We start from the raw sequence: 25,863 nt of genomic DNA, 5'->3' as shown, positions 1-25,863 counted from the left end.
TACAAGTATTCAGCCGTCCACGTAGTTGGATTAAAAGAAACAACTTTTTTTCTGTAGGAGTAAAAAGCTAATTTGCTCTAAATATTCCTCCAAATGAACACTAAACGAGTGCTATTAAAGACGTAAAGACAAGCTCCTATCTCACTGCTACCATGGGAATGAAGGTTTATTGATAAAATAAGTACCCTTTCTACAAGGGTACAGCCACACAGTCAGGTTTCTGCATGCAGTTTTGGGATCCAATGTCACGATGCAGTTCACCGTGACGTGGTTTGCTGTGCAGGCTGGCTGCATTCCTTTTGCATACTAGCTGCGGGTGATTCCGTGTAGGCTGGTTGCTTTTGCCTGTTTGCTGGCTGTGGTATTTAGGGTGAACCTGCCCGTGTGAGTACCCCCTTTGGCTGTATCGTCTCCCTGTGGGTATGTCATGTTGGTTGCGCTCTTGCGTCTTGGCTTTTGTGTTCCGTGCATCCTGGTTGCTGGGGGCAACATCCTGTATTGCAGCTTGGCATGCTGTAGTTTCTGGTTATCCCTTACCTGATTTGGTACCTCCCTGTTTGTTTCTGATGGGGTTAACCTCCTCTAGTCGGAGTGTTGAGGTCAGTCTGTCTTTGTCTTGTCTTGTGGGTGCTTCACCCTTCTGCGCAGTGAGGGCAGTCTTGGTCAGTCTGTTCTGTCTTGTCTTGTGGGTGTTTCACCCTTCCACTCTGTGTAGTCTGTCTACGTTTGTCTTGCGAGGTTTTGCCCTTTGCTGCTGACCCAAGGGGTCCTACCATCTACACCTCGGTGTGTTCCGCCTGGTTCTGTATTGTTGTCTTCTGGCCCTGTTCCTTGCCTTGTATCTGTCCTGTTTCTGTATAGCCTAGCAGAGCTCATCTGCATCTGATCTATGTTCCTGTATCTGTATAGCCTAGCAGAGCTTTTTTTGTGTCTGATCTATATTCCTGTTTTGTCCATCTGGCAGTCCTTACTGCTTCTGGTGTTCCATTCATGTCTGTCCATGTCCACCTTTAGAAGAGGGTTCCTGTGTTTCCCGGAGGGGGAGGGCCCATTCGCTGTCTCTGTGCAGCTCTGCCTGGGGCTGCTTAGCTTTTATTTCTTGCGGCACAAGTAACTGCTTCTGTGAATTCCCATTCTCTGTCTCTGTGCAGCTCTGCCTGGTGCCACTTAGCTTCTGTTGCTTGCTGCACAGGTAACTGCTTCTGTCGCTGCTCTGCCTGTTCTGTGCAGCTCTGCCTGGGGTTGCCTTGTTTCTATTGTGCTTGGGGCGCAGGTACCTGCTTCTGCCTCTGTTCCGTTCTTTCTGCTTGTCTTTGGACTCAATGTACTGTTGGTACCTTGTCTGGTATCTCCATGCCGCCTGCCCTACTGCCACTGACTCGGTTTACACTCTGGAGTAGCCCCTGGCAACTACCTTTGGCCCAAGCCTATTCTCACCATCTGAGGCTCTAGTGAAGACCAGGTAGCTGCTTAGAAACACCCCTCCAGAGTATTGCTAGTCAATGGCGCAGTGGGTCTACACCCACTGATCTGTTTCAGTACATTGAGGTCTTTTGTTATAATCATTGTCACGTGTCTTGGTTCCTTTGTAATAATTATGTGTTCTGTGGTCCGTGGCCTGTTTGCCTTGTCCTGCTCATTTGACATCCCAGAGGTCCCCCTTGGGACATCCGGCACGTGACAGACAAAACCAGGAGTGAATTTAAAAAAGAGGAGAAGTCGTATCTGTTGTTAATTCTGCAGCGGACCAAACTACAGGGGCAACACGCGAGGTGACAGTGGGCCGAAGGGGGTAGTAGTTCATTTACTCACGGTTAGCAGAGTCTCTCTGGGCTGGCGTGCAGTGATGGGGAAGACAGCACTAAATCCTCTGTGGCACTCTCTATTGCAGGGAACACCAGCCAGATGGAAGTTGAGGTGCCCTTGATGGTATAGGTGTTTAAGGTGCTTTGATGGCTGGGCCCCAGTGTTGTTCGTGATGCCAGCACTGTAAGGTGCAAATGTTGAGAGTAGTAGAAAGGATGAGGAGTCAGTTGTAGTAGACACAGTTGAACATTTACTTAAATCAAATGTCTCAGGACCGTTGGTACAGTGCAGCGGAGGGCTGGGAAGGGGGGCAGGGAGCCAATTGCCCCCCAGGCCGCCTTAAAGCATGTTAAAAATGGCCGCTGGGCTGTCTATAACAAATAATTTTTTTTTATTTTTTTATTCCTCAGGGCCGCACCGCTGATCACCACAGGCGGCGCGGCCCTGGTTCTAGTTGCCGGTGGCTGTGGGGGGGCAGTAGGAGATGTGCGCTTCCATTGTGGAAGCGCTCATCTCCATATTCATCTGTATCTCCGTCCTCAGGACAGTGATACAGATGGCTGTGCTGCGGCAGGGGAGGGAGAGATGTCTTCCTTCCCTGTTCTTCTGATAGGCCACAGGCACTAATACCTGCAGCCTATCAGAGGCCGACTCAGGCGGCGTGATTACGTCATTATTATCGCGCTGCCTGAGCCAGGCAGCACACAGAGGCGGACACAGGCTGGAAGAGGCCTGCATCGCATCACTGCTGATGGAGGTAAGTATTAGTGTTTTTTGTTTTTGTTTTGTTCTTTGCGGGGGGAGCTGGCACTATGGAGGCATCTGGCATTTCTTACAGCCCCTTTATTTGGGGGTGGCACTCTGGGGGCATTTATGTCTTGCCCATTTTTTGGGGGGGCACTATGGGGGCAATTCTTACTGGCACATTATGGGGGGCACCATGGGGAGAGGAGCACTATGGGGCATCTGGGGGCTCTAAAGGGTCTTTTTTTATTAGCAAATTATGGGGGGCACTATAAGGGAGAGCGGCACTATGGGGCATCTGTTGGCATTATAGGGGCATTATTTGGGTGCACATTATGGGGAAACTGTAATGACCGGCAACACGCACAGGGAGGAAAACAGGGAAAGCCCTGCCCAAGGGAGAGGGAAAGGTGGTGACCCCTAACTCACCTTGCAGCTGGCACCTGCCTGCCCTGATGTCCCTAGACGGGTTCCTCACCCGTGCGGCGATCACGTGCCTAAACCCTGGCTTTCCCTGAAATGAGCCCTAGATAATGAACGGGCCGGTGGGATCGCTAGTCCTCACCACTGCACTAAGAGGGAAACACCAGGGAGAGGACAGACAAACACAAACACCCAGGTGGACTGCAACAATGTCCACAAAGGTCCAACAGGGATCCGGAGGGTAGCGTTCTAAGGCAACACTCAGAGAACGCAGCAACACAGCTCCAGTGGGTCAGAATAGATGTCCAGGCAGGAAGCTCTATATCTGGCAACCAGAGAAGTGTGAGAGGGGAATATAAGGAGGATTGGGAGTGCTGGACAAGGAACAGCTGAGAGAAGGAGCTACGGATCCCTGAGTGAGCCAAAAGGGTTTGTAAAGCAAACCCAGAAAGCTACAATAAGGAAACTTCCCTATCTGACATAGAGCGTGCAGCCAACCGCTGCGACCTCCTGACCCCGGGTACAACTGAGTCAGGCGTGGCTCTTGACACCCTCGTGACAGTACCCCCCTCTCTACGAGGGGCCTCCGGACACTCAGGACCAGGTCTCTCAGGATGAGAGGCATGAAAAATCCGGACTAGCCTGTCGGCGTTTACCTCAGACGCAGGAACCCACATTCTTTCCTCGGGACCGTAACCTCTCCAGTGCACCAGATATTGGAGAGAGCGGCGGACCCGACGAGAATTAACAGTTTTGGATATCTGAAATTCCAAACTACCATCCACGACAACAGGAGGGGGTGGCAGCGGTGACGGTTCTAGAGGTGGAACATATTTTTTGAGTAACGACTTATGAAAGACATTATGGATTTTAAAAGTCTGAGGTAACTCCAGGCGAAAAGCCACGGGGTTGATGATGGCTACAATCTTGTAAGGACCAATAAACCTAGGACCCAGTTTCCAAGAGGGAACCTTCAACTTGATATTCCTAGTAGACAACCACACATAGTCATTCACTCCTAGGTCCGGACCTGGCGACCGTCTCTTATCAGCCATGCATTTGTATTTACCTCCCATATTTTTCAAGTTAGCTGGCACCTTCTGCCATACTGATGAAAGAGATGACGAAAACCGTTCCTCTTCGGGAACCCCAGAAACCCCCCCTCTTTGAAAGTACAGAATTGGGGATGAAAACCATATGCACCAAGAAAAGGTGACTTGCCAGTGGATTCCTGACGGCGATTATTTATGGCAAACTCAGCTAACGGTAAATATGACGACCACAACTCTTGGTTTTCAGACACAAAACATCTTAGATATGTCTCCAGGTTTTGGTTGGTACGCTCAGTCTGTCCATTCGACTGAGGATGGAAAGCTGAGGAAAAGGACAAGTGAACCCCCAAACGGGAACAAAAAGCTTTCCAAAATTTAGAAATAAACTGGGTTCCCCGATCCGAAACAACATCGGAGGGGACCCCGTGAAGCTTCATGATCTCACTGACGAATACCTGAGCAAGAGTTTTAGCATTAGGTAGTGCGGGTAACGCAATAAAGTGTGCCATTTTGCTAAACCTGTCCACTACTACCAAAATCACTGTTTTACCCGCAGACAAAGGTAAGTCAGTGATAAAATCCATAGACAGATGTGTCCATGGTCTATTGGGAATGACGAGTGGTAATAGAGACCCTGCAGGACGTGTATGTGAAACTTTTGCGCGCGCACAGATAGAACAAGAAGACACAAAATCCAATACATCCTGACGCAACCTTGGCCACCAAAAACGACGAGACAATAACTCTAAGGTTGCTTTACTACCCAGGTGCCCAGCAAGTGCCGAATTATGATGTTCCTTTAATAATTCGAGACGTAGGTTCAACGGTACAAACAATTTCTCTGAGGGGCAAGAGACCGGGGCGTCCCCCTGGGCCTCTAACACCTTCCCCTCCAAAGCAGAGTGTACCGCAGAGACAACCACTCCTCTTTGTAGAATGGGTACCGGATCACTCACATTTCCCCCTCCAGGGAAACAACGAGATAGTGCATCAGCCTTGGTATTCTTTACCCCAGGACGATAGGTAATCACAAAATTAAACCTGGTAAAAAATAGCGACCACCTAGCCTGTCTAGGGGTGAGACGCTTAGCTGATTCGAGGTACAGCAGATTTTTGTGGTCCGTAAACACAGTGACGGGGTGGACTGCCCCCTCTAAAAAGTGACGCCACTCCTCAAACGCAAGTTTAATAGCTAACAGTTCCCTATTGCCAATATCGTAGTTCTGTTCTGCTGCAGATAGTTTTTTAGAAAAGAAAGCACAAGGACGCCATTTGCCAGGAGACGGACCCTGAGACAGCACAGCCCCCACTCCCACCTCTGATGCATCGACTTCAACAATAAAAGGCTGAGAGACATCAGGTTGGACTAGTACAGGTGCTGAGGTAAACCTCTCTTTTAGAGAGGAAAAAGCAACTTTAGCGGCGTCAGACCATTTAGAAAAATCAGTCCCCTTCCTAGTCATGTCAGTAAGGGGTTTTACGATCACCGAATAATTTTTAATGAATTTCCTATAGAAATTCGCGAAGCCCAAGAACCGTTGTAGTGCTTTGAGGTTCTCAGGAAGATCCCAATCCAAAATTGCCTGGACCTTCCTAGGATCCATACGGAAACCTGACGCAGATAAATAATAACCTAGGAATTGTATCTCCTGAACGGCGAAGACACATTTTTCAATTTTAGCATATAATTCATTCGTCCGTAGGACCTGTAGTACTTGTCTGACATGCTCCTCATGTGTTTTCAGATCAGATGAATAAATTAAGATATCATCTAGGTATATTACCACAAACCTGCCGATTAGATGACTAAAAATGTCATTAACGAAATGTTGAAAGACGGCAGGAGCATTGGTCAGGCCGAAAGGCATAACTAGATTTTCATAATGCCCCTCAGGGGTGTTAAAAGCTGTTTTCCACTCATCCCCCTCTTTAATACGAATCAGATTGTAGGCCCCCCTAAGATCGAGTTTGGAGAACCACCTAGCACCCGCAATCTGGTTAAACAGGTCAGGAATGAGAGGAAGAGGGTATGGGTCTCGGATGGTTATCCGATTTAATTCACGAAAATCTAGGCAAGGACGCAGGCCCCCATCTTTCTTTTTAACAAAGAAAAACCCTGCAGCCACGGGTGAAGAAGAGGGTCTGATGTGTCCCTTAGCTAAACTCTCGGAGATATAATCCTTCATGGCTTGTCTCTCTGGACCTGAAAGATTATATAACCTGGTCTTGGGTAATTTTGCGCCGGGAATAAGGTTAACCGGGCAATCATAAGGACGATGAGGTGGTAACTTCTGACAACCCTTTTCAGAAAAAACGTCCTCAAAGTCCGAAACAAATGTAGGTAGGGTAGTTATGGAGGCGACTAAGCAATTGCTATTTAAGCAATTTTCTCTGCACGGCTCACTCCACTCCAATATCTCCCTGGCCTGCCAATCCACCACTGGATTGTGCGCTACCAACCAAGGAAGGCCCAGCACCACCGGAGTGGGAAGCCCCTCCAGAACATAACATGAGAGCATCTCATTATGGTGGTCCCCTACCCGAAGGTGTAAATTATGAACGATGTGGGTGAGGTTTCTCTGAGACAGAGGAGCAGAATCTATAGCAAATATGGGAATAGGTCTCTGTAACGTACAGAGAGACAAACCCATAGTGCGGGCAAAATGGGCATCTATCAAATTTACCCCTGCTCCACTGTCTAGAAAGAAAGAAACAGTCTCTGTCTTATCACCAAAAACAATAACCGCTGGCAACACAAATTGCGATGTACGTATGGAGGAAACGTATACCCCCCGGCTGACATCCTCCACACAGCCTGGGGTTAGTAGTTTTCCAACGTTTTTTTTGTTTCTGAGGAAAGAAGGACAGACGTTAATGAAATGACCCCTCTCCCCACAAAAAAAACAACCCCCACGCCTACGGCGAACCTCAGGAGGACGGACCTGACGAGTAGTTCCTCCTAGCTGCATAGGCTCGTCTAAGTCCGTACAGACTAACTGCTGCTTGGGAGGGGTTACCAATGGCTCCGGTTTTTTCAACCTGTCCCTAAGGCGTCTATCTATACGGATAGAAAGGGACATAACTGCATCAAGGGAAAAGGGGGTCTCATACAATGCAAGCGCATCCTTAACCCTTTCGGATAATCCAGAGCAGAACTGACTCCTGAGAGCCGGGTCGTTCCATTGGGTATCCGTAGCCCACCTACGGAAGTCAGAGCAATACTCCTCTACCGGCCGCTCTCCTTGTAGGAGTCTCCGTAATTTTGATTCAGCCAGTGCGACTCGGTCAGGGTCGTCATATATGAGACCCAAGGCCCCGAAAAACTCATCCACTGACCGAAGAGCCTGGGAATCAGTAGGTAAAGAGAACGCCCAGGACTGCGGGTCCCCCTGCAGCAGGGAAATAACCACACCCACCCGCTGATCTTCATTACCAGAGGAGTGAGGGCGCAGTTTAAAGTATAGTTTACAGGCCTCACGGAACGTCAAAAACTTGTCCCTTCCCCCAGAAAATCTGTCAGGGAGAGGGACCTTGGGTTCCGCAACAACCTGGTTACCAGTAGCAACTGCTGGGCTTGCGGTCTGTTGTAATTGCTGCTGTTGCTGGAGGACCGACGCCTTCAATCCTGCCACCTCCAAAGACAGGCCATGAAATTGTTCGGACAGAGCAGCAATTGGATCCATACTGGATTCTAAGTAGGTAAAAATTTTTTTTTTTTTTTTTTTTTTTTTAACCTACACAAAAATAAGGGCCAGATATAATGTAATGACTGGCAACACGCACAGGGAGGAAACCAGGGAAAGCCCTGCCCAAGGGAGAGGGAAAGGTGGTGACCCCTAACTCACCTTGCAGCTGGCACCTGCCTGCCCTGATGTCCCTAGACGGGTTCCTCACCCGTGCGGCGATCACGTGCCTAAACCCTGGCTTTCCCTGAAATGAGCCCTAGATAATGAACGGGCCGGTGGGATCGCTAGTCCTCACCACTGCACTAAGAGGGAAACACCAGGGAGAGGACAGACAAACACAAACACCCAGGTGGACTGCAACAATGTCCACAAAGGTCCAACAGGGATCCGGAGGGTAGCGTTCTAAGGCAACACTCAGAGAACGCAGCAACACAGCTCCAGTGGGTCAGAATAGATGTCCAGGCAGGAAGCTCTATATCTGGCAACCAGAGAAGTGTGAGAGGGGAATATAAGGAGGATTGGGAGTGCTGGACAAGGAACAGCTGAGAGAAGGAGCTACGGATCCCTGAGTGAGCCAAAAGGGTTTGTAAAGCAAACCCAGAAAGCTACAATAAGGAAACTTCCCTATCTGACATAGAGCGTGCAGCCAACCGCTGCGACCTCCTGACCCCGGGTACAACGGAGTCAGGCGTGGCTCTTGACACCCTCGTGACAGAAACTATGGCATCTGGTGGCACTAAGGGGGCATTTTTTACTGTCACATTATGGGAGGCACTATAGGGGAGAGCGGCACTATGTGGCATTATTTGGGGGCACTATGGGGGAGTGGAACACTATTGGGGCATCTAGTGGCACTAAGAAGGGACATTTTTTACTGGCACATTATGGGGGAGAGGAGCACTATAGGAGCATCTGCTGGGGGCACTAAGAAGGGGCATTTTTTACTGGCATATTATGGGGGACACTATGGGGAAGGGGGAGAGGAGCACTATGAGGGCATTTACTGGGGCACTATATAGGGGTATTGTATACTGGCATACATTATGGGGACATTAGTTCAACTGCGGGCACTAGGCGGAGGTATTTCATGTACTGTCATATTATAGGGAGAATTATTACTACTGGGGGGCTATGAGGAACATGATTACTAGGGCACTATAGGGGCATTATTACTACTACGTGTGCTCTGGCAGAGAATTATTTCTATTGGTGGGATTTTGGGGAGCACTGTTACTTTGGGGGGCACCCTGGCATAGTATCTGCTTAGCACAATTATTTTTGGGGGACATTATCTTTATACTCTTAGTGTCTGGGTGCAATTATTTTTTAGAGCACTGTGTGCCAATAATTGTTGAAGGGGGCACTATCTGTGTGGTACTAGTATTTCCAGGGGGACTGTTTCTGCAGTATAGTATTGGGGGTGGCAGGAAAGGGTGTTCAGAAGATGTGAAGATGATGAAAATGTGGGAAACTAATATCTGTTTGTCAATCTCTGCAGAGACGGGAGATGGCTGAAAAATCATCATGGCGGTCTGGTCTGAATGGAGAAGATAAAGAAAGAGAACGTCTACAACAAAGGTGACATCACTGGATGTAAGCGGTATGGGGCGCTATGTAGGAGAGGAGACGCTCCGGTTCCTCCCCCTGCCATTTGCAGAAGGAGGATTCAGAGCTGGGTGAGGACGGTCAAGGGGGGCAGCAGGCCACTTGAATGGATTTGCCCCCCAGAACTAAGGCTGCCAGCCCTCCGCTGGTACAGTGTACTTTATATGGCATAAAGGATGATTCAGAAATTGGTCTACCTGTAATCCTTACATCAGGTCTGGCAATGGTCAGTTGAGGAGTTTTCCTGATGCTGTTACTTTACAGGAAATACAAAAGTTCTCTTCTTAGATAGTTCTACTTTAAGTCCAATCTCTAGCACTCAGGTACTGAATATAATGGTTTCCTTACTTTATACTGAGCAATCCAAAAAGGGCATTCTCCCTAGTGGCAGACAAACTCTCTGCTACATTATTTTATGCAGGATGCTCTCCTGAAATATTCAGGTTCACTATGTCCCAGAAGGAGTTTAGTGAAAAAGGATAATTTTGCGCTCTAATCATCCAGTTGTGTCCAGGTACCTTTAAGTTACTCCTGGTCACTGGTGCTTGTAAAGTCCCTTGGCTAGACTCAGCTCTAATCTTCACTAGACTTGCTTTATATTCGCACATAGACTCACTTGTCTGTGCTGGGCTGCTGTGACTACTTGGTCTGTCCTCTCCAGGCTTGATCAGGGCCCAGAGGAAAGACAGTCAGCTACATCTTGGACTGAGCCTGCTCTGCTCCTCCAAACACTTTCTTCTCCTCTGTTTCCTACATTACACACTTCCTCCACACTCTCCTACTACTTCATTATTAGCACACCCTAAGTTATATATAATATGTGGCGCCAACACCACCTAGGGGCGAATAAATGCAATGACAATGCCAGCCTGATATTAGGAAATACAATACATTAAATACATATACAGAAATTTAAGGGGACCACTTATACACACATAAGTGAGACGCTGCAATACTTCCATGATCCACTACTGGCTTCCAAAACTGCACCAAGAAGCCTGACCGTGTGGCCGTACCATTGGAATATGTTACTATGATTATTAACGCCTTCCTAGATCCATGTATAGTTTCAGACCTCAACTCTAGTATCTCAGTAGGAGGATCAAATCTATTACATAACAATAGGATCTCATGTTCTTTAATAACAAAATAAAAAAATAAAAAAGTCACCCAGTTCACTCTGTATATTCTCACGCTCAGCGCTGTTTAGTGAAAACAGTCATTTGACCAGTTTGTCAGGATACCTGGTTTTGGAAACTAGTAAATCTTGTGTCTGCATTCCACTAAAGCAGATATGTTGTTTTGATGATAGTTGGATTTAGGTCTAACATCACTGTATGTACAGCATATATTGACCACGTAGTGATGAGCGGCAAAGGCAATATTCGAATTCGCGATATTACGAGAATTTTTGGCCGGATATTCGCCATAAATTAGCAAATTTGAGAATTCGTGATCTCCAGTCATTGTTTACTTGTTTGCAAAAATTGGCAATGTAATATAATAAATTCTCAATAAATTTGCAATAAATTCACGATTAGAATATTCAACACTATTCGTGAATATGAATATATAGCAGCACTATAGTCTAAATATTCGCGTTCAACACTCTTGATCAGGTTTTGGTTATTGATAAAGGTTTGATCTGTTCTTTGAAGGTTATTCTAAATGGAGACCTGGCTGCCAACCACTTTTGGTGGGAAAGGAGTAAATATGGCCTTGCAGTTCGCCCGGCGGTCGATTCGCAGCCAAATTTGCGCATTCGCGATTCGCTGAACATGAGAACATATGCCGATGTCCGCCAGCGCCATATTCTTTTGCATTGTGCCGAACTTCGACCCATGACACATCCATCAGGTGGGACAGGACAGCCAATTGAGACATTTCAGCACATGGACACACCCCCATCCTATAAAAGAACCCGATCTGGCAGCCATTTTACATTCTGTGTTTTGCCAGTGTACACAGAGGTTGCTTTGTGGAGCAGTGATAGGCTGTTAGGGACACCAAACGCTAGCTAATAGGGACACAAAAGTCCTTTTAAAGACTGGTATAGGTGTGCTATCGAGAGGTGTGATATACTGAGGGGTGTGATATACTTATAATATACTTTCTAACAGAAAGTATATTATAGTGCATTTGTAATGTGCAGCAGTTGTGTGCGGTTCTGCTGCTATACCACAGCTATATAGAGGGACAAGCGCTATTGGAAAAACTATTTGCAACATGTGTGATATACCTGTTGTCCCCCCAAAAATACTGATTGAGGGGTGTGATATACCTGCTTCCACAAAATATTGATTGATGGCTGCGATATACCTGTTGCCCCAAATAAAGAGGGTGGTGTTTTATAAAACTGTTGTGGCAAAAAAACTGAGGGGTGTGCTATACCTGCTTCCACAAAATACTGATTAACGGGTTTGATATACTTGCTTTCACAAAATATTGATTGAGGGCTGTGATATAACTGCTTCCACAAAATACTGATTAAAAGGTTTGATATACCTGTTTACACCAAATATTGATTGCGGTCTGCGATATACCTGCTTCCACAAAATACTGATTAAGGGGTTTGATATACTTCCTTCCACAAAATACTGTTTAAGTGGTTTGATATTTATGCTTCCACAAAATATTGATTGAGGCCTGCGATATACCTGCTTCCACAAAATACTGATTAGGGGATTGATATACCTGCTTCCACCAAATATTGATTGAGGCCTACGATATACCTGCTTTCACAAAATATTGATTAAAGAGGACCTTTCACTCGTATACAAACTAAAAACTAACTCTATCTGTGGGCAGAGCGGCGCCCAGGGGTCCCCCTGCACTTACTAATATGCCTGGGCGCCGCTCCGTTCGCCTGGTATGGGCTCCGGTGTCTCAGCTCCGTCTGTTGTATTGGACTGATTTTTTGTAGGAGGCGTGTCCCTTGCTGCAGTGCTGGCCAATCGCAGCGCACAGCTCATAGCCTGGCTATTGGCCAGTGCTGCAGCAAGGGACACGCCTCCTACAAAAAATCAGTCCAATACAACAGACGGAGCTGAGACACCGGAGCCCATACCGGGCGAACGGAGCGGCGCCCAGGCATACTAGTAAGTGCAGGGGGACCCCTGGGCGCCGCTCTGCCCACAGATAGTTAGTTTTTAGTTTGTATACGAGTGAAAGGTCCTCTTTAAGTGGTTTGATATACCTGTTTCCACCAAATATTGATTGAGGCCTATGATATACCTGCTTCCACAAAATGCTGATTAAGGAGATTGATATACCTGCTTCATCCAAATATTGATTGAGACCTGCGAGATACCTGCTTCCACAAAATCCTAATTAACCCCTTAAGGACTCAGCCCTATTTCACCTTAAGGACTTGGCCATATTTGCAAATCTGACCAGTGTCACTTTAAGTGCTGATAACTTTAAAACGCTTTGACTTATCCAGGCCATTCTGAGATTGTTTTTTCGTCACATATTGTACTTCATGACACTGGTAAAATGAAGTAAAAAAAAAAAAACATTTTTATTTATAATAAAATACCAAATTTACCAAAAATTTGTAAAAAATTGCAAATTTCCAAGTTTCAAATTCTCTACTTTTATAATACATAGTAATACCTCCAAAATAGTTATTACTTTACATTCCCCATATGTCTACTTCATGTTTGAATCATTTTGGGAATTATATTTTATTTTTGGGGGATGTTACAAGGCTTAGAAGTTTAGAAGCAAATCTTAAAATTTTTCATAAATTTTCAAAAACCTAATTTTTAGGGACTAGTTCAGGTCTGAAGTCACTTTGCGAGGCTTACATAATAAAAACCACCCATTCTAGAAACTACACCCCTCAAGGTATTCAAAACTACTTTTACAAACGTCGTTAACCCTTTAGGTGTTCCACAAGAATTAATGGAAAATAGAGAAACAATTTCAAAATTTCACTTTTTTGGCAGATTTTCCATTTTAATAATTTTTTTCCAGTTACAAAGCAAGGGTTAACAGCCAAACAAAACTCATTATTTATGGCCCTGATTCTGTAGTTTACAGAAACACCCCATATGTGGTCATAAACCACTGTACGGGCACACGGCAGGGCGCAGAAGGAAAGGAATGCCATACTGTTTTTGGAAGGCAGGTTTTGCTGGACTGTTTTTTTTTTGACACCATGTCCCATTTGAAGCCCCCCTGATGCACCCCTAGAGTAGAAACTCCATAAAAGTGACACCATCTAAGAATTTACATCCCTCAGGGTATTCAAAACTGCTTTTACAAACGTCGTTAACCCTTTAGGTCAGGGGTAGGCAACCTCCGGCACTCCAGCTGTTGAGAAAACTACAAATTCCAGCATGCATACTTACTCTGCTCTTCTAAGAACTCACATAGAAATGAATGGAGCATGCTGGGAATTGTAGTTTCACAACAGCTGGAGTGCTGAAGGTTGCTGATCCCTGCTTTAGGTGTTCCATTAGAGTTATTGGTAAATAGAGATGAAATTTCAGAATTTAAATTTTTGGGCACATTTTCCATTTTAATCCATTTTTCCCAGTAACAAAGCATGGGTTAACAGCCAAACAAAACTTAATATTTATGGACCTGATTCTGTAGTTTACAGAAACACCCCATATGTGGTCATAAACCGCTGTACGGCCACACGGCAGGGCGGAGAAGGAAAGGAATGCCATATGGTTTTTGGAAGGCAGATTTAGCTGGACTGTTTTTTTTTTGACACCATGTCCCATTTGCAGCCCACCAGATGGACCCCTAGAGTAGAAACTCCCAAAAAGTGATCAGTTTTGTTGGTACTAGTTTAGGGTACATATGATTTTTGGTTGCTCTTTATTACACTTTTTGTGAGGCAAGGTAACAATAAATAGCTGTTTTGGCACCGTTTTTATTTTTTGTTATTTACAAAATACATCTGACAGGTTAAATTATGTGATATTTTTATAGACCAGGTTGTCACGGACGCGACAATACCTAATATGTATAGTTTTTTTATTTATGTAAGTTTTCCACAATGATTTATTTTTTTAAACAAAAAAAAATCGAGTTTTAGTGTTTCCATAGTCTGAGAGCCATAATCTTTTCAGTTTTTGGGAGATTACCTTGGGTAGGGTATGATTTTTGCGGGATGAGATGACGGTTTTATTGGTACTATTTTGGGGTGCGTGTGACTTTTTGATCGCTTGCTATTACACTTTTTGTGATGTAAGGTGACAAAAAATAGTTTTTTTTACACCGTTTTTATTTTTATTTTTTTACGGTATTCACCTGAATGGTTAGGTCATGTGATATTTTTATAGAGAAAGTTATTACGGACGCTGTGATACCTAATATGTATACTTTTTTTTTTATTTGAGTAAGTTTTACACAATGATTTAATTTTTGAAGCCCCAAAAAATCATGTTTTAGTATTTCCATAGTCTGAGAGCCATAATTTTTTGGGTAGGGTATTATTTTTGAGGGATGAGATGACGGTTTTATTGGCACTATTTTGGGGTGCATATGACTTTTTGATCGCTTGCTATTACACTTTTTGTGATGTAAGGTGACAAAAATTGGTTTATTTAGCAGTTTTTTTTATTTTTTATGGTGTTCATCTGAGGGGTTAGGTCATGTGATATTTTTATAGAGCCAGTCGATACGGACACGGCGATACCTAATATGTATACTTTTTATTTATGTAAGTTTTACACAATAATATTTTTTAACCCCTTAAGGACCAGGCTCATTTTCACCTTAAGGACCAGGCCATTTTTTACAAATCTGACCAGTGTCACTTTAAGTGCTGATAACTTTAAAACACTTTGACTTATCCAGGCCATTCTGAGATTGTTTTTCGTCACATATTGTACTTCATGACACTGGTAAAATAAAGTAAAAAAAAAAACATTTTTTTGCATAATAAAATACCTAATTTACAAAAAAATTGGAAAATTAAAAATTTGGAAATTTCGAAGTTTCAGTTTCTCTACTTCTGTAATACATAGTAATACTCCCAAAAATTGTGATGACTTAACATTCCCCATATGTCTACTTCATGTTTGAATTATTTTGGGATTGATATTTTATTTTTTGGGGATGTTACAAGGCTTAGAAGTTTAGAAGTAAATCTTGAAATTTTTCAGAAATTTACAAAAACCCAATTTTTAGGGACCACTACAGCTCTGAAGTCACTTTGCGAGGCTTACATAATAGAAACCGCCCAAAAATGACCCCATTCTATAAACTACACCCCTCAAGGTATTCAAAATTGATTTTTACAAACTTCGTTAACCCTTTAGGTGTTGCACAAGAGTTATTGGCAAATGGGGATGAAATTTGAGAATTTCATTTTTTTGCAAAATTTTCCATTTTAACCCATTTTTTCCACTAACAAAGCAAGGGTTAACAGCCAAACAAGACTGTATCTTTATTGCCCTGACTCTTCTGTTTACAGAAACACCCCATATGTGGCCATAAACTACTGTACGGCCACACAGCGGGGCGTAGAGTGAAAGGTGCGCCGTATGGTTTTTGGAAGCCAGATTTTGCTGGACAGTTTTTTTGACACCATGTCCCATTTGAAGACCCCTGATGCACCCCTAGAGTAGAAACTCCATAAAAGTGACCCCATCTAAGAAACTACACCCCTCAAGGTATTCAAAACTGATTTTACAAACTTTGTTAACCCTTTAGGTGTTGCACAAGATTTAATGGAAAATAGAGATACAATTTCAAAATTTCACTTTTTTGGCAGATTTTCCATTTAAATAATTTTTTTCCAGTTACAAAGCAAGGGTTAACAGCCAAAAAAAACTCATTATTTATGTCCTTGATTCTGTAGTTTACAGAAACACCCCATATGTGGTCATAAACTGCTGTACGGGCACACGGCAGGGCGCAGAAGGAAAAGAATGCCATACGGTTTTTGGAAGGCAGATTTTGCTGGACTGTTTTTTTGACACCATGTCCCATTTGAAGCCCCCCTGATGCACCCCTAGAGTAGAAACTCCCAAAAAGTGACCCCATTTTAGAAAGTACGGAATAGGGTGGCAGTATTGTTGGTACTAGTTTAGGGTACATATGATTTTTGGTCGCATCAACGATGTCAGCCGTTTATACCAGGGTGCCAGCAATGTGCTGGCACCCTGGTATACCCACTAGACGCCAACGATTATGCAACGCCCCCACCGCCTGCGACACCCCCCCCTGCACCACCCGCCGCCATCAAATCATGCAGGGGGGGTGCACAATATTGATTTTAGGCACTCTGAAGTTTCTGATGCCCGCGGTCAGGGACCGCGGGGATCAGAAACTGCAAAAAGCGCAGCAAACCGCAGGTCTGAATTGACCTGCGGTTTGCTGCGACCGCCGACACGGGGGGGGTCACATGACCCCCCCTGGCGTTTTGACAGGATGCCGGCTGAATGATTTCAGCCGGCATCCTGTTCAAATTAACCCCTGGGGCGCCTGAATGCCTGATTTTAAAGTTAGGACGTACCGGTACGTCCTTGGTCCTTAAGGACTCGGGAAATATGGCGTACCGGTACGTCCTTGGTTCTTAAGGACTCGGGAAATAGGGCGTACCGGTACGTCCTCGGTCCTTAAGGGGTTAAGGGGTTAAACAAAAAAAAAAATCATGTTTTAGTGTCTCTATATTCTGAGAGCCATAGTTTTTTCAGGTTTTCGGAGATTATCTTAGGTAGGGTCTCATTTTTTGCGGGATGAGATGACTGTTTGATTGGCACTATCCTTTGCATACGGTGGTTCTATTCTGCTATTAATAAAACACCCATTTAGGGCAAGATCCTAAATGTGAGAAATATGAGGAGACCGTCAAATAAGGGACTTGGCCCAGGCCGTAGTGCTGCTGGTGGAGCTCCTGTTGCAGGGAGAGGACGTGGTCGATCTGTGCCAGCTACACACACAAGTAAAACATCTTCCTCAGGTGCGAGTAGGGGACAGAACCTTCAGCAGTATTTGGTCGGGCCTACTGCGGCTCTACGAATGGTGAGGCCAGAACAAGTACAGGCGATAGTAAATTGGGTTGCTGACAGTGCCTCCAGTTCCTTCACATTGTCTCTCACCCAGTCTCCTGCTAAAAGATCAGAGTTGGCACCTGCAGCCGATGTCCATCAGTCTTTCACCTCACCCCCTTGCAAATCAGCCTGAGCCCCAAGTCATGCAGCAATCTTTTCTGCTTTTTGATGACTCTGCTAGCAGGGTTTCCCAGAGCCATCCACCTAGCCCTGCCCCATAAGTGGAAGAGATTGAGTGCACCGATGCCCAACCACTTATGTTTCAAGATGAGTACATGGGAGGACCACCGCAGCACGTCTCGGATGATGATGAAACACAGGTGCCAACTGCAGGGGGCTTTCGAAAGTGTGCAGACTGAAGAGGAAGGCAGGGGTGAAGACTGGGTGGAAGATGATGTGGAGGACGATGAGGTCCTCGACCCCACATGGAATCAAGGTCATGCGAGTGACCTGTGTAGTTCGGAGGAAGAGGCAGTGGTCGCACAGAGCATAAATGTTCTCAACCTGAGCATAACCTGCATGACCAGGCATCTAAGTGCAAAGCACGAGCTGCAGTGGAGTAGACACCTCAAAAACCAAGAAAGGTCTCTGGCTCCTCCTGCTTCCTCTTCTGCTGCAGTCTCAGCCTCTTCCTCCACCTCTGGAGTGACAGTGCCACCTGCCACCCCGCAAACTGAGGATCTGCCAGCAACACCACCATCTGGGTCACCAAGCATCTCCACAATGTCCCATGGAAGCGTTCAGCTCGCCATCTTCCAAACACTGGAGCGGAAGAGGAAGTACCCCCCTACCCACCCGTGATCCCTGGCCCTGAATGCCAGCATTTCAAAATTACTGGCCTTTGAAATGCTGTCATTCTGTCTGGTGGAGACGGAGAGTTTTAAAGGCCTTATGGCGGTGGCTGTCCCACAGTACATCATGCCCAGCCGTCGCTACTTTTCCAGTTGAGCCATTTCTTCCATGCACAACCAAGTTGGGGACAAAATCAAGTGTGCACTGCGCAACGCCATCTGTGTTAAGGTGCACCTCACTATGGGTACGTGGACCAGTACGCATGGTCAGGGACATTATATCTCCATAACAGCACACTTGGTAAATGCTGGCCTTGCAGCAAGTGTATTATCTGAATGTGTGTTTAGCACAGCAGGGGGCGTTATCACAGACAAGCGCAGCCGCCTGTCTACAGCCAATGTGGACAAGCTCACGTTCATTAAAATGAACCAGGCATGGATCCCACAGGACTTGTCCGTACCTTGTGCAGAATAGGTATACCGGCCTTAACCAGCCATTGTTATAATACAGTGCAATTGCTCATTGTTGTATTTTGGATATTTCACACTCTTTTGGAGTGTTTCCTAATTTAAAAAAATAAAAATAAACTGTGTTGTCTGTACCTAGTAGACAGGCTGTACCTAGTAGACAGGTAAAAACATTTCACTAATTTGTCTGTTACATTTTCTAGTGAAATTCACAAATTTTTGGGTGTGATATACCACTGCTATACCTAGTAGACAGGTAAAAAATGTCACCAGCTGATATGGAATGTCTTAGCAAGAGGCAGCATTTCAGCAACAAGGTGGAGCAGTATGTGTGCACATGCCTACACGTACTGAATGACGGGTCTGCCCCCTTCAACTTCTAGATCTCCAAATTGGGTACATGGCCTGATATTGCCCTTCATCACAGACAAGCGCAGCCGCCTGTCCACAGCCAATGTGGACAAGCTCATGTTCATTAAAATGAACAAGGCAGAATAGACATGTATACCGGCCTTAATCAGCCATTGTTATACTACAGCGCAATTGCTCATTCTTGAATTTTTGATATTTCACACTCTTTTGGAGTGTATCCTAATTAAAAAAATTATATATTAAAACCAAAAACCAGAGTTGGCTACCTCATCCTCCTCCACCGCTGCTTCGACCTACACCGCTGCCTCCTTAAAGGGCTTCTGTCACCCCACAAAAGTCTTTTTTTTTTTTTTGGGCTAGTTACACTTCAACCCCGCTAGCTAAAACCCCCTTCATGACCAGGCCACTTTTTACACTTCTGCACTACACTACTTTCACCGTTTATCGCTCGGTCATGCAACTTACCACCCAAATGAATTTTACCTCCTTTTCTTCTCACTAATAGAGCTTTCATTTGGTGGTATTTCATTGCTGCTGACATTTTTACTTTTTTTGTTATTAATCGAAATTTTTTGGGGCAAACAAAATGGTTTGGGTAAAAGTTATAGCGTTTACAAACTATGGTACAAAAATGTGAATTTTCCGCTATTTGAAGCAGCTCTGACTTTCTAAGCACCTGTCATGTTTCCTGAGGTTCTACAATGCCCAAACAGTAGAAAACCCCCACAAATGACCCCATTTCGGAAAGTAGACACCCTAAGGTATTCGCTGATGGGCATAGTGAGTTCATAGAACTTTTTATTTTTTGTCACAAGTTAGGCTATGTTCACATCTGCGTTCAAGCTCTCCGTTCCTGTAGTCCGTCCGGAAGTAGAAAAAAAAATCTAAAAACGTATCCGTTCAACCTCCCATAGAAACTAATTGACGTATGTATGCATACGTTTGACTCTGTTAGTTGGTAATACGTTCGGAATACGTTTTTTCAGACGGAAAACAAAATCCTGCTTTCAGGATTTTTTTCTACGTTCAGAAAAGCGGATTCTTGACGGAGCGTCCATTCACGTTCATTGTAGTAAATGAGAAACGGATTGTTCAATTTTTATTTCGTTCCTAAAGTACGTTTTTTTTGTTGCTGAACATGCGCAGAACAAACAGGAACTTACAAACGAAGACAGGAAAACAAGGGAGTGTCATGTGACAGTCACGTGAGCGCTACTCCTCACCATTTCTGAAGGCTGATGTGCAAGTTGGAGAAAGTCTCAAGAAAAGGGTATGAATTGATGCAATTGAAAAGTATTTACTTCGATCATCTACTGGTGCATGCTATTTGGCTACTGGGGGCTAATATCTTGAAACTGTGGATGCTATTAGGCACATGGGGGATGTTATTAGTCTTTTGTGAGATGCTATTACGCTACTGGGACATGTTATTTGGCTACTGGGGGCAAATATTTTGAAACTGTGGATGCTATAAGGCTATGGGAGGATGCTATAAGGCTACTGGGGAATGCTATTATGCTACTGTTGAAGCCTGTTGGAGGATGCTATTGCGCAAGTGGGGGATGCTATTCGGCTACTGCGGGGGTGCTACTAGGCTACTGGGGGATGCTATAAGGCAATCTCGGAATGCTATAAGGCTACTGGGGGATGCTATAATGCTACTGGGGAATGCTATAAGGTTGATATAATTTTAATGACCAGAGGAGCAATTTTGTGTTTTGACTAATCCCTGTTTTTACCCTTGTTGCATCTTGTGCCAATGTGTATGTTGAAATATGTCTATAAGCTCTTGTCTATAATGTTTCCTGTAACGTTTTCAGATGTCTTCGCCTTCTCCTTCGGTTTGCAGTCGAAGTACCCCCTCCTTTCACATGCAGGTAAAAATCTTTAAATAAAATCTATTATTAATGATCCAAATAATAAATATGTTTGAACCACAATACATATTTATATATTTCAGGGACACTCCGACACTGAATCCTCTGCTGGCGAGGAATTGCGTTTTTCTCCTGAACCAATGGAGTCAGTAAGTGTGGAATGTTATATTTAGATTTTTTGGTTTCTACACATCCATAATTGGTACAATGGATATAAACTCGAAAGGTACATGATTTGCCAACACCGCAAAAGGATAGATAGGCCAATGTATTGGCAACAAGATTTGAAATAGTGTATATGGCATTTTGGTTGCTGCAGGGCAGGCAGATGGCAATTTTCACTGAATAGAAAACTGTGTTTGTTTTTCAGACACAGGAGGGTACACATTCAATAGAAAATCCGCGAAGTAGACGTCATAACGACGATGATGTGAGTATCTATACTTAGGTTCTCTAACTAAATCAATTTTCTTTTGTGATAACTATATTATTTATTAGGACCCAAACAGTCAAATTGAAAATCCATCACCTGTTCAAAAAAGAACTTCCAGGCGTGGTGGTCGCGGACAACGTGGTCGTGGCAGTCGTGGTGGACGTGTAGGCCGTGTGAGTAGGCACATGTGCTGTGATGTGAGCTGTCCACACTGCCCTCAGTATACAGTATCTTATATCACCTATAAGATAACGTGGCCATCATACCTCAAATTTTTTTTATTATTAGAACAAATGACCATGAGGATTGGAGACATTTGTTTTACCCAAACCAAAGTTTAAGTGTTGCTTATGCCATAATGGACATACCATGAACAGGGGCTACTCTCTTATAAAATAAAAAGCAATGACCCGCTCGCCAAGTCTATATCTTTATAGCCGTTCACACCCAAAGATCCAAATACAAGGAAACCCAAAAAAATTTATATTTTTTTATTAAAACAAAAGATGCAGTGGGCAGTGGTTGGCACATGCAACATATTCGCTATACAAGTTTTATCCAAAAGACTTAAGTGCTATTGGAATTGCAGGTAGCTTTTATAGGTAATGATAACATTTGTTTTAAACCAAATAGGGTAGACAGCAAGAATTGGACGAGGAAGATAGGCAATTTCTCCCAATCATAAACTGTGAACTGCTAATACAGCTAGTAGAAGCAAGGCCAGCTCTATGGGACCAAACAGACCCCAAGCACTCGGACCACAACACGACTCGTCGACAATGGCAAGAGGTCTATGCCAATTTGGTTCCCACATGGAACGATTTGAGTCGTCAGGCTAAAAAAAATTGTGGTACATTAATTTCATTCCTTTTGTTAAATCATTTGGTTTTAGAAGATTTGATAGTGATGTTTCTAGTTGGAAGAATAGTGAAGTGAGCATAAGTTTTCTGTTTGGAAAACTTTGTTTCAACAACTGATACAGCCAATTCAGGTACCGGGCAAAATAACAGTTAAATACAATGCAGAATTTTGGACTGCCTGGGGCAACAGTTTTTTATGCAATCCGATGTCAACAGAAAAGAATATATATAGCATTATATACGGTTATTAAAATTGTTCTTTATTTTCTAGCTGAAATCATATCAACACGCTGGAGGTCAATACGCGATAGGTTTATGCGTGACCTCAATCATGAACGAACGGCGCCAAGTGGTTCGGGTACTTCTCGGAGGAAACCTTACCAATATGCACCACATCTTCAATTTCTTCAACGTTGTTTTCAGCAGCGCATGTGAGTTAAATTTCCTAAAGAGAAGCCAAAAAAAAATTATGAATATAGAAATTATACCTTTTATTTCCCTATCTATTTTAGGACTCATTCAAGCACACTCCCTCCTGAAGCAGAACCTGTTGAACATGAGGACTCAACCGAACAATTGTCTGGACGATCTACCGATCAAACTTCATTACCATCTCAGTCACAGGATTCTGCTCTGGAGTCGCGCGGCCGGCAAACTGAGACATGTGCTCAGATTGAAGATACTCGACAGTTCATTTCTTCTGCCTTTGACAGAGTTTTAAGTAGGCCGAGGCCACTTCGAAGACCACATAGAGTCTTTGAGGATCTTGCACTGATCTTCCGAGATTGTTTATTAAAAATAGAGGAGGAGCAAACTCGGTATAAGCAAGAGTTAACTTCCATGATCAATCATGTCGAGGTAGTTTGTCGTCCAGAACCCCTTAACCATAATCAGCAGTTTCTCTTAACGTTAAGTCATTGGATGGACAACATGACTCCAGAGCAGAATTGTGATTGTCGAGTGACATTGATCAAAACTGTTTGGAATATTAAACACGCACCATCCTCTAATTTTGTTCCTCTGGCTCAGTCGTATCCACCAGCCACCTCCTACCCAACATCCATGACTTCTCCACCTGCTCACTCATACTCTGAGCCACATATCGCTCCCCAGTCACAAAACTTTCAACAGTCACAAAACTTTCAACAGTCACAAAACTTTCAACAGTCACAAAACTTAGCCCTATCCCAAAACTTTAGCCACTCCCAAAACTTTCCCCCATCCAAAACTTTACCTACGTACCACAACTTCCCACAGGCCCAAAACGTAGGCACTGCACAAAACTTTCCAGCTTTACAGAACTTTCCATCAACATCCCACATCTTTATTCCATCCCAAAGCCATCCACCGTCCCAAAGACAACCTACGTCCCACCAATACCCAACGGCTCACACATTTCCACCTTCTCAAAGCCATAGCACATCCGTCAGATATCAACCTGCATCAACCTTTCAAGAGACTTTAAGCCAATCTCAATCACAGCTACCTTCCTATGTCTCTGCACAAACACCTTTCCAATCCAACAACACTGGAAGTTCCCAAACACGTCTACAGACACCAAGTCCAGATGTGATTTCTATGTCAACTCCAAATAAAATCTCCATAAACGAAGGTGTTTCCACCTCCGTTTTTCCCACTCCAACCACTTTTACTACCCCTTTCTCAAACAAATCTGTTCCATACCAATCTGATACTGATTCATATTCCCTTCATACCCCACAACATCAACAACAGGGTGAATATGTCAGACCACAACATTCGTTCATGCAATCACTTCTAGACCAAAGTGCAGAAGATGCTGGGTCCCCAACTGCAGCCCCAGGAAAGGCTCCATTCACTCAACCACCACCCTAGTTAACAAAATATATATTATGTTTTAAAGTTTATAAATGAGTACCTCACAAGGTTTATATTGACCACTGTGTCAATTTGTTGAAGTTTATAAATAAGTACCTCACAAGGTTTATATTGACCACTGTGTCAATTTTTGGAAGTTTATAAATAAGTACCTCACAAGGTTTATATTGACCGCTGTGTCAATTTTTGCACTTTAATGATGTTGAACTTGAAAGATTTTATATGTTTTATACTTTTATATTATTAGATTAATAAGGATGTTTCAGATACGTGTGTAATTATTGTGCACTTATCAGCTTTCAGAAGCCGATACAAGCTGCTAAATATAGGCAGGTGGTTTGATTTCCTCGTTCGGACGTTTAGATTTTCAAGAACTAACATGATAATCATAGCAGATTGGACCCTAAAAAGAGTAATTGGCCTTATTATTCATGATTTCTTTATCTCCTGCCCAAGGTGCTGATGACTTACAGTTTTCCAACTAGTCTTTTTTCCTTATATTAAGGAGAAAAATGCCATTCATCAGCACATGGGTCAGAGACACAGAGATTAGCTACCATGACTAGACTCAGATTGGTTCAACTCTTTTACAGGTAATGGACTGCAATGATTATGATGATAGTTCTTGTTTACCACTTGTGAGTGAGTGACACAGTACACAAATCTATATACTGTCACTTATTCACCACCTTGCGTGGTCTGCACAAAGCTGATGACTTTTTCAGTCTCCCACCTGTTGTTCCATTGCTATTGTCTCGCTATCGTGATCCTCCATTGTACACTTGCTTGAAAACAATGCAAATACAATAATAGAAATGGCATATGTCATTACTATTTTCTTTGATATAATGTCTCATGCACAAGACTGAACACACTCAGAGACATGGTGTTTGTCAAAAAAAAATTGTACCTGCTGATGTAATTTAAAGGGGTACTGGAGGACACACCATCAGTGATTACACTGATTCTTTGCATGTTGTGCCACCCACATGGCTGTAGTCTAGCACTTTTTACATCATATTGATGATGCACAGTAGCCCTGTGTTTGGTGCATAGCAGCATTGAAATAACTGATAATGTGCACTTCCATTTGCATGATTCATGTCACCATATAACTTCTTGCCCGCTCAAGGAAGACATGTCTCGCGGTGCATACTGTAGTGTGATTATTCTGAACTTGGTATGATGATGCTATCACATAGCATGTGCAATCATGAGAATGGTGTACACTTCAGTCACAGATAGAACAACTTTTTCACAATGGACATTTTGTTATTCCTACATGTACGGTAGAGCTTATCCTTTTCTTATGTGAATTCTAGTTCCATTGTGTTGAGCTACGTGCTTGTATGGAAGTTTATTTGTAAACTTATGCAAATGATTATTAAAATATAAAAATATGTTTAAAAAAAAGTATTTATCTAAATAAATACTCTTATAATTTCAAATATTCTTTGTCAGTGGTTTTCATACTTTCAAGACTCAAAACGACAAACAAGGGATATGGAGATGCTTGGAGAGGCTTACCTTTTGCTGAATCCAAGGCAATAAATGTAGGTAGACCGATACATCATGGTTGACTCAACAATAAACAACAATATATTAAGAAGAAACAATAAAATAAACTATTATGTACATAACTAATTACAATTTTAAACTGTACATATTTAATAAACAAACAGTAACAAACAATAGAGAATATTTGTTCAAATATGTTCATCCTGCCAATGCACAGATCCAGCTGAAGAAATGAAATATTCTGCAAATTGATCGCGCATGCGACTCACAGCAACTGTTGATCTTAGGCCAGTTTCTATGTTATCTCCTGGTGGATTTAATGACAGTGGCTCCGTAGGCAAAGGCTCTTTGGT

The 25,863-nt window shown here is 43.6% G+C and overlaps 1 protein-coding gene across 3 annotated transcripts; it reads left to right on the top strand.

Moving 5' to 3' along the window:
• Nucleotides 1-337: 337 nt before the first annotated feature.
• LOC122934550 lies at nt 338-24,184 on the top strand. Of its 3 annotated transcripts, XM_044290129.1 has the most exons (7): nt 338-384; nt 20,786-20,842; nt 20,926-20,991; nt 21,213-21,272; nt 21,341-21,448; nt 22,407-22,566; nt 22,648-24,184. In XM_044290129.1, coding segments are annotated over exons 2-7 (453 nt in total). In that variant the 5' UTR covers nt 338-384; the 3' UTR covers nt 22,650-24,184. The 3 variants fall into 3 exon arrangements, with proteins under 3 accessions (XP_044146064.1, XP_044146056.1, XP_044146046.1); XM_044290121.1 differs by lacking the exons at nt 338-384; nt 20,786-20,842 and adding an exon at nt 20,109-20,235; XM_044290111.1 differs by lacking the exons at nt 338-384; nt 20,786-20,842; nt 20,926-20,991; nt 21,213-21,272; nt 21,341-21,448 and having other exon boundaries at nt 21,800-22,566.
• The last annotated feature ends 1,679 nt before the right edge of the window (nt 24,185-25,863 follow it).

This window comes from Bufo gargarizans, chromosome 1 (assembly GCF_014858855.1).
Source record: "Bufo gargarizans isolate SCDJY-AF-19 chromosome 1, ASM1485885v1, whole genome shotgun sequence".
In the NCBI taxonomy this organism is placed as follows: Eukaryota; Metazoa; Chordata; class Amphibia; order Anura; family Bufonidae; genus Bufo; species Bufo gargarizans.
This window is presented reverse-complemented; position numbering and strand designations above follow the sequence as displayed.